Source organism: Euphorbia lathyris, chromosome 2 (genome assembly GCF_963576675.1).
Source record: "Euphorbia lathyris chromosome 2, ddEupLath1.1, whole genome shotgun sequence".
NCBI lineage: Eukaryota > Viridiplantae > Streptophyta > Magnoliopsida > Malpighiales > Euphorbiaceae > Euphorbia > Euphorbia lathyris.
The window spans coordinates 18,866,360-18,880,335 of NC_088911.1; the positions used below are offsets into that span (position 1 = coordinate 18,866,360).

Below are 13,976 nucleotides of genomic sequence, written 5' to 3' on the forward strand. Positions count from 1 at the left end.
ACGTCCTCAATAAATATTTATGAATTTTAACGCATCCGAACAAAATTATCTCAATGAGGATAACTGCGGTATGTAAAAATAAATAAGTATATAGTAGTTTTCTGATTGTAAAGTGAAAGGTTAGCAATCCTTTTCTGTTAAGAAATTGATTAAGTTATGATTAAAACCCATAATGTCAAACCTCATTTGAATCAACCTAATTAAAAACCAATCCTCAACAAGTACTTCATAATAAACAAATGGACCTACAATGATAATGCTGTCAGTGTGCTTGTGTGAGTGTTGAGCCTCTTTTTCTGGGTGCATGTGTTTTTTCTTTTTCCTAAAATAATTAATTATATTTAATTTGATTAAATTCTAAAATGCTATTTTCTTATTGGAGTGATGTCCCTGTTGAGTGCATGTAGTTTTCTTATTTTAGAATCTTTCTTCATCATATTTTATTACATTCAGAAAAAGTATCAAAGCATATCATTGGTTTTCTTTTTCTAAATAAAAAAGAATTCTGATAATATATAAATTTATATTTATTTTATTAAACGATAGGGAATTCGATCTTTAAATACAAAATAATACAATTTTAAATCTTATACGAGTTCAAGTATAATTGACGAAAGATAAGAAATTTTTCTTTAGGGTTAAATTTGTAATTTATCCAAAAATAAAATAGTGGAAAACCCATGAGAGTGGGAGTCCATAGAGTTATATAAAAACTTATGGCTACCACCACCAACTATATATCCTTTTAAATGGTCACAAATTGATTAAAGGGAAAGAAATGGTTGCTTTCTTATCTTATATGCATTTCTATTCTAAGTTGTGGGCTGTCTTATTCACTTTTCTACCAAGCTTAAAAAGTTTAATCATTACCATTAAAGTCATTAAAGAATACTATACTAATCAAGCTTCATTGAGATTGGGTTGGTTGTAGAAAATATTTCTAATTGCTTGTGTTAGGTCTTAAATTCTATTAGTAGCGAAGAAAAAAGAAAAATTGAGTAAACCATCTAAAAAGTTATCTTACTAAATCGTATGCAGATTAAACCAAACCATATATTAGGATATAAGTATGACTTAATATCTAAAAAGTTATATCGGAAGAATATGATACGTGTTGCAGTGTACATATGAGTTGGTACAGTGCAGAGGCAACCCAATTCTTGGAGAGTCAGAGCAATTGTGACTAGGATATTGCCTCTATCGGAATTAGTCCACGTTTTAAACCTTCTCCTGCTCTTTTGAAGTCCTCCTCCTCACTTACTTCGTTCACTAGGCCACCGGCGTTGAAGTCCACAAGGATACTTTTTCACAAAGTTCATGGTTAGCCCTCCATGTAGAAAAAAAAAATATATGGTGGCTCGCCCAAATTGTTGCTTAGATATTCTTAGCTAAATATAGATCTTATAGAATCAATGATTACTTTTTTGTACGTTGCAGTATTCAGAAAAGCAATTTCCGCTCGAGAAGATAAACTCAGACCAAATGCGGAAGAAACTCACATTTGAAGGGAAGATTATTAGGATACAAGTATAAATGAAAATCACACATTGAAAGAACATAAAATGGGCAAAGAGTTAATGATTACAAAGCACTCTTTAAAGTTTGGGTTGAATGTGGTGTAAACCTATAAATATTACTCATTTACAAGGCATGGAGTTTCTTCCAACTTCCCACTACCCAAATCTAAACACAGTGAACCTTAAAGCAACCTCTATTAAAACAACTCTAATAGAGGTTGCTTGTGCTTGGTGAAGTGCCAGTAGGTTTGACAACCCTCAACATATACCATCTATTGGAATGACTATAAATGTTTAGAAATCTCAAACAATGTTATTTTAATATAAAATAATAATTTAAAAAAGCTAAAAATTATATATAAAATAATAATTTATAAAACACGGTAATCTTTTTAAAAAATTACTCTTATAACAAAAAATAATGCAACAAGGAGACAAACAAGCCTGTCTCCGAGAATTCAGCTCCAAGTTCCTTATCAATTGTTGTATGCTAAATACATCAAAAGCCCAAAAAACTTAAAACTTAGTCTAAAAATTTGACTTTAGAGATGTCCCCCAAACTTACTTAAAATGACACATTAATCACCTAACTTTCTTAAAGTGGCTTATTACCTTCTTTAACTTTTTTAAGCTAACCCTCTAAACTTAGTTAAAGTAATACACTGCCACATAGCAATACAGGCAAGTCATGTGACATCTTCAAAGTTTAGAAGCCAATCAATTTTTTCCACCAAATTCAAGGGAACTCTGATTCATTCAGCCAAAAACTAAATTATAGAAGAAAATAACTAAGGCAAAACTTCATTTTTGCCGCAATGCAAGGTGAAAACTGAGAACACAATAGAGAGATATATCCTTACTAGGAAATAGCCTCAAGAGAAGCTATTATATGCACACACATAAGTGCAGGCTGAAAACAAGTATGGATTTTGACCATTAAGCTCATGCAACCATAGTAATATAGGATACATCTGTTTCTTTTTTTTTCCTACTTTTCTTTCTTCCCAAGCCTACTGAGTTTTTGACAAAAAGGTAGTGTTGATGTGAACAACAAAAACGCTCAACTTAAGACGGGATATCGATAACAAAAGTTATATATGATAATATAGCTGATTGATTCTGACTATTTTACTATTTGATTAATGAAATGAATAAAATTCTAAGCTACTCTATCAGTCCTCCTTTTTATCTGCTTCATCAAGTGCACCTAATCTTTCAACAAGGGGCGGATGAGAGTAGTGATATGCTGAGTACCAAGGATCTGTGTTCATAGCTGACAAATTTTCTTCCTGAAAAACATTCACTCGGTATTCAATGACTATATTTCCACATAAAAGAAAATAAATAAAAACTTCCAGTACTGGGTAATCACCTGTAGTTTCACAAGACCAGCACGGAGGGCCGAGGCATAACCAAGCTTCTTTGCGAATGCATCAGCCTGCATTAAGCAAAAGCACATTAAAGTATAACAAGATCTTGTGGACTTATTTTACTTTTTTTATAAGTTTCTTTTGAAGCTAATGAGGAATGAGAAGCTCTGAGTAAGGCAGTAAAAAGCTACCTGGAATTCAAAAGAGCGGCTCACAAGATTGAGGCCAAAGTTTACGAGGTGTTGGAGAGGAATTACAGTATGCTGCAAACAAGCAGATCAGATAAAAACTGTTATTCGACTAATTTCTCTTATGCCACCAACTAAGCTATCTATATATGAAATAAATCCCACAAACATTATGACAAACCCCTACATGTCATTTCTTCAGATAGCCTTTCTTTGTATTGTTAAATAAATACCTGAAATATGATCAGTCCAATGAGTACTGGCTGTGTATCAAATCCGAAACTTCGAAATAGATCAGTTGAGTTTCTCACTAGAGCATATCCTCCAAATTGCAACAATGTCAGAATCTGCATGGGAGGAAAACATTTAGATCAATCCAAGAGTTTTTTTCATCAAATTTGACTGGGAAGGTTATAAAGGCAATGCAAAGAAAAGTAAAAAAGCAAACATCATGAAACAACAGATACAGGCTTTAAACATAATGAGATTTAACCATCTTTCTTAACATTTTATAACTGGAAACAAGATGGCAAACAAAACTCTTATTGGGATAAGAATTATAAGTTAACCAAGGTTCCATTGCTTGGTAAACTCTCCTAAAAGCAGCACCGGAAATATAATAGAGAGGAGTTATAGGACCAAAATTCAAACTCTTCGTAAACTACGTACAAAAAAAAATTTAAAATTCTTGATATATCCTCCTTTGTTTTTTTAAAACTACTGAAGAGAAAACAACAAATGAACCACCATTACCAAACTTTGATTCCGATGTTAGTCTTCCCATTTGTTCAAGAGTGCTATCATAATTTATTTGCATTTCAAGGAACTAAGTACGTGGCCACAATTCTGTAGTGTGAAATTCCCCAAGTTTTGCAGGTCAAGGCAGCTAGATAACTACTTTGTCATAAAGCTCATGAAAAACATATTTCAAGTTTGAATCTTAACATCAAATCAACTGATGGACAAGAAACATCATGTCAAAGTTTTCATCGAACCTTTTCTTGGTAAAATCTTTTGAGCAAAAACAATCATTTTCGACTATATATTATTCTGTAACACGAATTAACCACAAAATTGATTGTATCAAGAACCAAGAAAAAAATCCGCCGAACTAAAAGTGCCAGTAAACAGAAAAGAAAATATTCAGTTTGTAATAGAAATTGACAACATACCTGCACAGCGATAAAAGAGTATGTTGTATGATTAAGTTTCCAATGCCCAAGTTCATGACCAATAACAGCTACTATTTCTTCTTCATCTTTGCACTGCGATGCATCACAATGTTAAGACATTCATTTAATATTAGGACAAAGCAGAACCATATTCCAGCATAATTACTGGATAAGAGAGAAAAGAGCATGCCCAAGCACAAAGTTATCAAGACCACCAGATTGCCAGTTTATGAGCTTCTTAACTATATGTTGTCATGTTGACTGATCAAATGGGTACCCCTAAGATGGATAGCTAATTCGTCAGTTGAAAGCATGAGCAATAAATAATAATAATAATAAAAGATGATTGCACTCCCATTGAGAAATTGGCACAAAGCAACTGAAAAGCTAGCCATCAAGTAAATTTATCACAAGAGTAAAAAAGATAGCTAAAGGCAAATCAAAACCCAAGCCTTTTAGTTGTAAGCAAAAGAATCTGGTGCGTACAAGAGAATTAAGTGTAGGATCTGAAATATATATACACACACACACACACTCCCCCTCTGGATTGGCTTAAGATGACTAAGAAACAAACTGAGTCCTGAGAAATAAGCCTTTTGAGTCAATATAAGCCTGCTGCTTCAGCAACTCGGTAAGTAGCTGACTGTAAACATGGTTTCCAACATTAAGATCACTCTATTTATTGGACATGTTGAACAAAGCAAATGCCTCAGCTCTCAGACACTACACTGATTGAGGGATTACAGCAGCAACACTCAACCTATGTTTATAGGCTTTTCAAGGAGACCTCCCAGCTAAAAGAAAAAGAATGAGGAACAATTGCAGCCAAGTTTAGACAAAAGTACACCATGATAATAAGCTTCTACGGTCAACAAAGAGTCTGCTGCCTCAGGAGCTCAGCATGAACCAGCTGACTGAGCAACACAGTTTTTAGCATTCAAATTACACTCATGTTAGACACACTGAATAAAACAACCGAGCCTCAAGTCCAACAGAACACATTTCAAAGCTATCACACCACTGTTTTTTGATTGATTTATTGAACCAAAGCAACATTATCCAAATACAAAGTAAGAACATTGTTATTAAATATTAACCACCATCCCTCCCCAGCCAAAAAATAAAATAAAAAGAATCTTCAGTTTCATAGAAAATTAAAGGGGCCTCAAGTGCAAGAGAACAGAAAATTTTCCCATGCTAATTCTCACCTGCTGGATCAATGTGTCATAAATGACAATTCTCTTGTTCTTAAAGAAGCCATACATGTATGCCTGCACATTAATCACAAAGACCACAATGAATGTCAAATTGATGGTAGCATAGATTGGAAAATATGGTTCTACTAAGAAACCAGTAATGACTTGCAAAAAAGAATACATGCAACCATGTATTATACTCCCTCCATTCTTTTTTATATGTCGTTTAAGGTTTTTCATCAAGACCAATGCAATATTAATGAGACTATTAAAATGACTAATGTACCCTTAATACTTTTCTCCTGGATCTCTACTTTCTATGCAAAATTTCTCTCTTATTAATTTTTATGACTTAATTAAGATAATTTGCATTAATAACTATATCTCTCTCTTACAATAAATAGGGGCAAATTAGAGAAAGTATTGTAAAAAGTGCATTGGTAATACAAAACGACATATAAAAATGAACAAATTCAAAAGTCCAAAACGTCATATAATAAAAAACGGAGGGAGTATAAGAAAAGGAAAATCAAGAAAACATGCATCCTCTAAAAACAATATTACTCCAGGAAAGCACTATTCACTTGCACTGGAATAACAGGCAAAAGACAATTCAGAAACAGCAAGATTTTACAACTCATGTATCAGAATCTCAAAAAATATCAACAGTTGAATCCTCACATTGCTATGGCTTGACCTTGTAGATCCATCAACGACAAACAATTTCTTCAGAGGAAACTTTTGGGAGGAAGCAAGTGCCTCAATTTTTGTCCTGAGCTCTCCTTCTGGAAGCTACGACAGAAAGAGCAAGGAAATAAGGATTATATAATACAAAACACGATATATTAATCAACAATGTGAAGAATTTCAGATACTCACAGGGGTGAATTTATTAAAAAGTGGGGCAATCAGAACTGGATAGACTGTCATCATCACAATAGAGAGAACAAATGTAAATGCCCACAGGTAGATGGCTAAGTAAGGACCCCCTTTCTGCAACCATGTCAGTACCAAAATGAGAAATTACTCATGAAAAGCAAATAACTATGACTTTGAAAAACTTTTCTAACGAATAGAATAGTTTTTCTAATAATTAGATTAAAAATTGGCAATGGGCGATATGTCCTCTTAGAGCATATAAAACTAATTAGCTGTTCTCACAGATGATTGTACCTGTACTATCAAAATCATTGCTGAAACAATAGGTGGTCCAAGTACAATGGCAATGCAAATTCCTTTGATCAAGTCCCTAAAGAACAACCATATTGTTTGCTGTAAAAAAGATTTAAACAAAAAATGAGAATTCCAAAAGAAAAACGATACTAAATTAATGAAAGAACAACACCAGCTAAGTTTTCATCACTAGCAATATAATTGGAGAAACTCAGAAAATCAGACATAGAGAACTAGAAATCAAGTAAAAAGTAAGAGGTGCAAAATGAGAAAAGACAAGAATGGATACGAACTTTATTGAAACCATGACGAGATTCAATAACAAAGGTTGAATAGAGCGAAAACGGCAAATCAGTAATCTGCATTAGCATATTTGGAAAGGAAAAAAACAGTTACTACTAAGTTGAGGAAAATAATATCAAATAGGATAATAAGGAAATTATATTGATACCTGAGACCATATCATAACACCACCCAGAAAAGCAAGGGTGTGTAGTATTTCATTCTCTGGACTGAGACCAACCAAAAGGACAAAGTTCTCTGCTTTCTGCAGTTATGAAAGAGTTTTTATATTTATAATAATGCAGCCACAACATATGCTTCACTAAGATCATACAAAACTAGCCAGTTGATTACCTTCCAGAACCAAGGCAATATCCCAAAATATAAAATGGCAGAGTCCAGGAGTATGGTAACAAATTCATGAACAAAATTGAAGTAGCTGAAATTAAGAGAAGGACCAGCAGAAACATGAATGAAGTTTAAGGAAGATAAATGGATGAAATCAAAATCTAAGAATCATGAATGCTGAAATGAGTGACAGCCTATATTGCACATAAACTTTGATTTTAAGGAAACGTTTCTGAAACGTTCCAGAAACTGAAACTATCAGGAAACATGTTCGAAATGTTTTAGGTACGTTTCTGTAATTTTATTAGAAAAAAAGATTGAAAACTCATTTCCTAGGATGTAATGGATCATTGTCAATCACATGTTCAGTATATCCCTAATATTTTCTAGATCATTTTGTACAAGCTTCCAAAATGAAAAATTCACTTTTTTTCTCTCTATTACATGACTTGTATGCAATTTTTTTTTTAAGTATATCTATATATTTTTATTATTTAAATGTTTCCTCCACATTTCCAATTCCTATATATTTTTAAAATTATCGTTCCCCAATTTTTGTTTCCGATTCAGTTTCTGTATCCGTTTTCATATAACATAGGTGGCAGCTAAATTATGTTATTGAACTACAAAGAGTTAGAAGAAACAACTACCTTTTTTCAAGACTATAAGCTCGGGCTTTTTTGAATTTCTCTTGGCTGATTACTCCTTCCAAAGTTCTAGGGAGGGTTGGAAGTTTCAGTGCAGTGTATTGGCGAAAATCCAAATATGTTTCAACGATGTACATGAATATCATAAAGCCTGAAAGATGGAGAAAGCATACATTAGGTTACAAATTCCACTTTGCAACAGAGCTCATCAAGCACCAATGATATATATAACTTATAAGTCAGCGGATGTTCTGTGCAATCGTGCAATAGAAAAAGCAGTCAAGAAGGCGAAACCTCAAGAATACTAATTTAAGTAGAAATTTCGATAAACTTAAACTTTCTTTTTCATTAGTGGAACTATGGAAAAATCCGAACACAGAACTTTTTTTCCAATGCATATTTCCACAGCGAAAAAAATAAGGAGATATCCAGTGAGATTGTAAGTATAGAACATTTCTTAGCTTCGATGACTTGTTTTTAGTATCTTAGGTCAAAAAACAAAAAACAAAAAATCCCCTCCATTCAAATGACTACAAATTTTCTCCATAACCCACGAGTGACTGTTCCAGAAAAGCAAGCCCTAAATCTTCAACAAAAAAAACTGAGACGCATCAAAAAACTGCAGTGAGGAAAACGTAAGGAAAGGACAAAATCAACTAAAACCCCTAGTACGCATACTGCAAACCTTGAAAAACCAAAACAACAAAATCATGAACCGGAGGAAAGAAACAAAATTAGAAATCGGAAAGCATGGATAGTTGAAAACTTAAATGAAGTCGAAGAAAGAAAAAGAGTGACCACTATAGATCAACCGAAAGACCTTCTATATCTAGAAATGGAACAGATGAAGATAGGAGTGCAGTTACCTAATACAGCTTCCATGTAAGGGAAGGCCATGGTGGAATCGGGAAGTTGCAGAAATTAGAAGTGAGCTTGTGAGATAAAATGGGGTTTTGCTTCTTGTTAGTCGACTCGCGACATATAACCTGCCAAATGGTGCGCTTCACTACTTGGCTTGGGTCCGACCCACGCCCGCCGGCCCGCCCCCGACTGATGGACAACTGTATCATTGATAAGGATAAAGAGGATGTCCTTATCACCGTATAGTACACATTTATTTGCTTACTGTTCAGGCGAACACGATACAAATTTATTTCGTTAAAGTTTAAACAGCTAATTAGATCTCACATTATTGAAATAGTGTTTATTTAAAGTTTGTCAAATCAGCAAATAAGATTGTCGGGATCCAAAATTGACGATTAAATGTGTTTATAGATCCAAATCGATAAGTTTAAGTGTGTGAGTATCGATACAATAGATATAGGGATACAAGTGGGGGGGAGGGGGGGGGGGTTCCGTCCCCGTCGGTGACCCGTCCTGATAGGGACGGGAATCACCGATAAGAATTTTCATGAGATGAGGATGAGGATAATTTTATCCCACGTAACACAAAACTATTAGAAATCTAGGATGATGTGCTCTAAGAATATGAATCAGAGAGTCTGTAAGAGATTAAGTGATCTCTCAGGTATTCCTCTTACTGATTCTCTTGGGAAGTATTTGGGCGTTCCCCTCCACAGTGAGCGTGTGTCTAAAGGCTCCTTCAAAGAGACTTTGGATAAAGCTAATTCGAAGTGTGCCACTTGGAAAGCCAAGACTCTGTCTCTCGCTGGCCGCCTCACGTTAATTCAATCTGTTAATTGTGCTGCTCCCAATCACATCATGCAGGCTTGTAAGCTTCCGGATCTTGTGCTTAATGATCTTGACAAGATTAACCGTAGGTTCCTGTGGGGGGAAGCTGCGGAGGGCAGGAAGATCCATCTTGTGTCTTGGAGTGAGGTTTGCCAGCCTAAAGACTCTGGGGGTCTGGGTATTAGGAAAGCAAAGGACAATAATAAAGTTTTATTAATGAAACTTCTTTGGCGTATGTGGCAAAACCCCTCCTCTCTTTGGGTTTGCCTCCTTTGTGGTAAGTATCGGAAAGACAAAATCTTCGGGGGCCCGAAAGAGAGAGTTGCTAATTGTTCCTTCCTCTGGAAAGGACTTAGTGCTGTGTTTGATGAGTTCTGCTCGGGAGTTGGCCTGGAGGTGGGGAATGGTAAGTCCATTAGTTTCTGGTTTAATAACTGGATTGGGGATAACCCGTTAATTGAGGTGTGTTCTTCCCCCCCGCCTAGTGATATACGCAACTGGAGGATTGCCGATGTGGTTGACTCGGAAGGGGACTGGATCTGGTCAAAGTTTGATACTTTCTTTAGCCTTGAGACTCTCCTTAGAATGCGGGGAGTGACGGTGAGTAATCAAGAGGAAGACTTGGATAGGCACTGCTGGGCGCTGACTAACAATGGAGTTTATTCTTGCAAATCGGCCTTTGAAGCTTTCTCTCTCTTTAGATCTGATCCTCCCTCAGATGTGTGGAAGTCGATTTGGACCCTTAAAGTTCCTTTCCGTATTAGGAGTTTCTTGTGGCTGGGCGTTAAGGACAGACTTCTTACTAATTCGGATAGGCACAGAAGGCACTTGGCTGATTCTAGAGCTTGCAGTAGATGCAGAGGCCATGTTGAGACTTTGTGCCATGCTCTTAGAGATTGCTCTAATAGTAAAGAGGTTTGGAGGAAAATTCTCCCACACCATATTTTCTCTTCCTTCATGGCACATTCTAAGGTCGACTGGTTCTCTGATGGTGTTAGAGGAAAGTTGCTTCCATACATGGAGCATGGTGACATTTTCTTTGCTATTATCTGTCACCAAGTTTGGAAATGGAGAAACGAGGAGATTTTTAGAGATAAAACTGTTTTTATGACAAACTTAGCTGATTTCTTCTCGAAAAAACTTTTCTCTATTATCGATAGTTTCAAAGGAGAGTCCCTTGCCAGAGCCTCTCAGTGTTGTGATGTCCATCTCGTGGGATGGAGCAGGCCAAGAGAGGGGGTTGTGAAGCTGAATACTGATGGTTCCTGCCTCAGTAACGGTAAGATTGCGGTTGGAGGTGTGCTTAGAGATGCAGGGGGCGCCTGGCTTTCTGGGTTCTCCCAGAATTTAGGGTTGGGTTCTTCCTTTTCTGCGGAGCTCTGGGCTATTCTTACTGGAATCAATCTTGCTAAAAGGCTGTGTGTTAAAAGGCTCTCTGTGGAGTCTGATAATTTGGAAGCAATCAAAATGATTTCTGAGAATCATTCTATGGGTCTTAACAGTCGCAACCTCATCAAAGCTATTAAAAGGCTTTGCTCCTCCTTTGAGTTCGTAGAGTTCAGACACATTTTTAGAGAGCAGAATCGTGTTGCTGATCGCTTGGCGGCGGCGGGCCATGAAGGGACGTTAGGCGTTACTACCCTTCCTGTTTCCCCTAGTTTCATCTCTCCTCTTCTCTTAGAAGATAGGATTAGGGTTAGCTTCCCTAGGCTAATTCCTGGGTAGTTTGTTGTTGTTCGTTTTTCTTTTCCTTTTCTACCAAAAAAAAAATTAGAAATCTAAAATTTCATACGAACTTCGTAGTTTTACATTTCTCTATTTATAGAAATACTATTTTTAAAAAATAATCGAACCAAAAACAATGGTAAATTTCATCAATGGTGTACAACTTTTACCCTATTTCACACTTTGGTATACAACCTTCAATTTGTCTCACTAATATGTACGAACTTATAGGTGACTGCACACTATAGTATATAGCCGGTTAAAATGACCGGTCAAACCGATCAAACCTGCCATATCACATTTTTTTAACTCATTCCTTAAAAATATGGGGCCCACTTTATATATAATTACCATCATACCCTCTTCTTCATCCTATTCTCTAAATTTGTCTCTCCAATTCTACAACTCCTCCTTTCTCTCTCTAACTCTCTCTCCAATCCTACCACTGTTATAGATCAAGGTGAGAATAAGCGTTTGAATTTGCAGCCACAATATGTAGTTGAAAACCAAAATCAATTGAAAAATGGATTTGCCCGAGGTTTAATGTTCTGAATGTATTAAAATCAAAATCCGAGATCTCAAAATCTTAAAATCTCATAAATCAGTAAATCAAAATCCTAGATCTCAAAATCTTAAATCTATTAGTAAGTATCTTCAATTGAGGAAGATCTTCCATTCACGGCTTGCAGATTTTTACAAAGATCACCCACAAGTTTGATTTTTTTCCCTCTTCTGGTTATCTCTCTTCAATGGTCTTACAGTTAGTAGAAGATTTATTAAGCCTAACACAAAAGATTACATGTTTTTAGTTTCTACTATCACTTGCATACCTTACAGCAGATTTGTTAATTTCAGATTAATTCCATCAGATTTGAGCCATTTAATAGATCAAATCAAGTTCAAGCCCGTAACTCGTCATCATCCACTGAGGCATCAGTCAAAACTCTGCTGCTTAGCATCACAATTTATATTCAATTAAAGCAAACCAATTATGAAAAAAACTAAGACTTACCTATCTGATAAACATTCCATTTTACCTGATAAAAAAACATTCTATTTTAGGATTAGTTTTATTTATTATTTTTAATTCTTAATATTTATTTTGTAATGCTAGAAATAGAAATAGAAATAGAGAAGGTTAGAGAGGTGAGTTAGAGAGAGAAACAAATGTAAAGAAAGAGGGGTTAGAGAGAGAAATTTAAAGAGAGAGAAAGAGATAGAGTGAAGAAGATGAAAACATATAGTGATAAGGGTAAAAAAGAGAAAGAGTAAAAATTAAATTTTTTTTATAATTTGTGGGTCCCACTTTTACTAATGACTTAAATGAAAAATGATGAGATGGCGCGTTGACCAGGCATTGACCGGTCATTTTTACCTGTTGTATACCAAAGTGGGAGGTCACCTATAAGGTCGTACATATTAGTGAGACAAAATGAAGGTTATACACCAAAGTGTAAAATAGGTCAAAAGTTGTACACCATTGATGAAATTTACCCCCAAAAACAATGTTCACGAATATTGTAATTGAGTTTGTTCATGAACCTATAATCAAGTCTGTAAGTGAGTTTTCAAACTGAATTTCACTGTGTTCAATTTCGGTTGGCTTATAAATTGACCGAATATGATCGGACTTTTATAAAACTTTTTTTGATGAAGTAATGCTTTTATTAATCAAATAAAGAATCATTACAGAATAAATTCCAGATAGACTCAGGAACATCCTCAATGAAAACTATAGGATCAGACAAAGGGGTAGCCCAATTGGCTAGTGAATGAGCTACCTTATTACCTTCCCGATGAACAAAAGAAAAAACACACGTGTTGAAAATTGAGCTCCACAAGATAACGTCTTCATAGAGGAAAAGAAGTCGTGAGTTGGGTGGTTTCCTGGCTTGAAGGCAGTCAATAAATGTTTTAGCGTCAGATTCAAGAATGACATTATTGAAACTACAATCTCTAGCCAGATAAAGACCCTCAAGGATAGCTTGCAGCTCTGCTTCTTCCACTGTGCTGCAGTTTCCGATAGGCATACCTACTAAAGCCATGACTAGTCCCGTGCAGTCTCTGACTATCAAACCTACTCTACACGCATGGCCATTTTCCCCAAATTTGGCATCGCCATTAATTTTGACAACGCCGCTTGGGGGAGGACACCATACTTTTGTAGAGCCAAAGTTTGCAACCCGAGATGGTTCCGACGTGGACTTGATAATAAAAACTCCAGACTCGGTAAAGATCTCAACGAATAACAGTTCCTGAACTTGGCGATAGATCGTGTCATCAGGGATCCAAAGCCCCTCGTGCACCCATTTGTTTCTGTGGTACCAGAGTTTCCATAACATCTAGACCAGCAGCCAAATTCTGTTGTCAGCAGTACCTCCAAACAGCGAAGCATCCACGTCTGAATGTCCGGGGCTGCAATTTTGCTCACTCGAACAGGTAGATCCGACGCCTTCCAAAAATTACAAGCCTCCTTGCAGAAAACAAAAACATGTAGCAATGATTCATCATCAATTAAGCATACCGGGCACTTGCTTGGGGTATTTATTCCTCTCGCAGCCAGTTTCATGAAACTTGGGAGGATGTCTTTTGACAACTTCCACATGAAGTGCAAAACTTTCCTAGGGCAGTCGATATTCCAAATCTTTTTCTGCAGAACCGTGATG

The 13,976-nt window shown here is 35.8% G+C and overlaps 1 protein-coding gene across 1 annotated transcript; it reads right to left on the reverse strand.

Annotated features, from left to right (window-relative positions):
- Nucleotides 1-2,428: 2,428 nt before the first annotated feature.
- LOC136217083 (CAAX prenyl protease 1 homolog) lies at nucleotides 2,429-8,917 on the reverse strand. Its single transcript, XM_066003663.1, has 14 exons — nucleotides 8,760-8,917; nucleotides 7,897-8,044; nucleotides 7,253-7,337; nucleotides 7,068-7,163; nucleotides 6,910-6,975; nucleotides 6,617-6,715; nucleotides 6,323-6,436; nucleotides 6,125-6,235; nucleotides 5,456-5,518; nucleotides 4,248-4,340; nucleotides 3,309-3,422; nucleotides 3,079-3,150; nucleotides 2,890-2,955; nucleotides 2,429-2,806 (listed from the first exon to the last, which is right to left on the reverse strand). The coding sequence occupies exons 1-14, from the start codon at nucleotides 8,788-8,790 to the stop codon at nucleotides 2,690-2,692; spliced, it is 1,275 nt and encodes a 424-aa protein (XP_065859735.1). The 5' UTR covers nucleotides 8,791-8,917; the 3' UTR covers nucleotides 2,429-2,689.
- Between the last annotated feature and the right edge of the window lie 5,059 nt (nucleotides 8,918-13,976).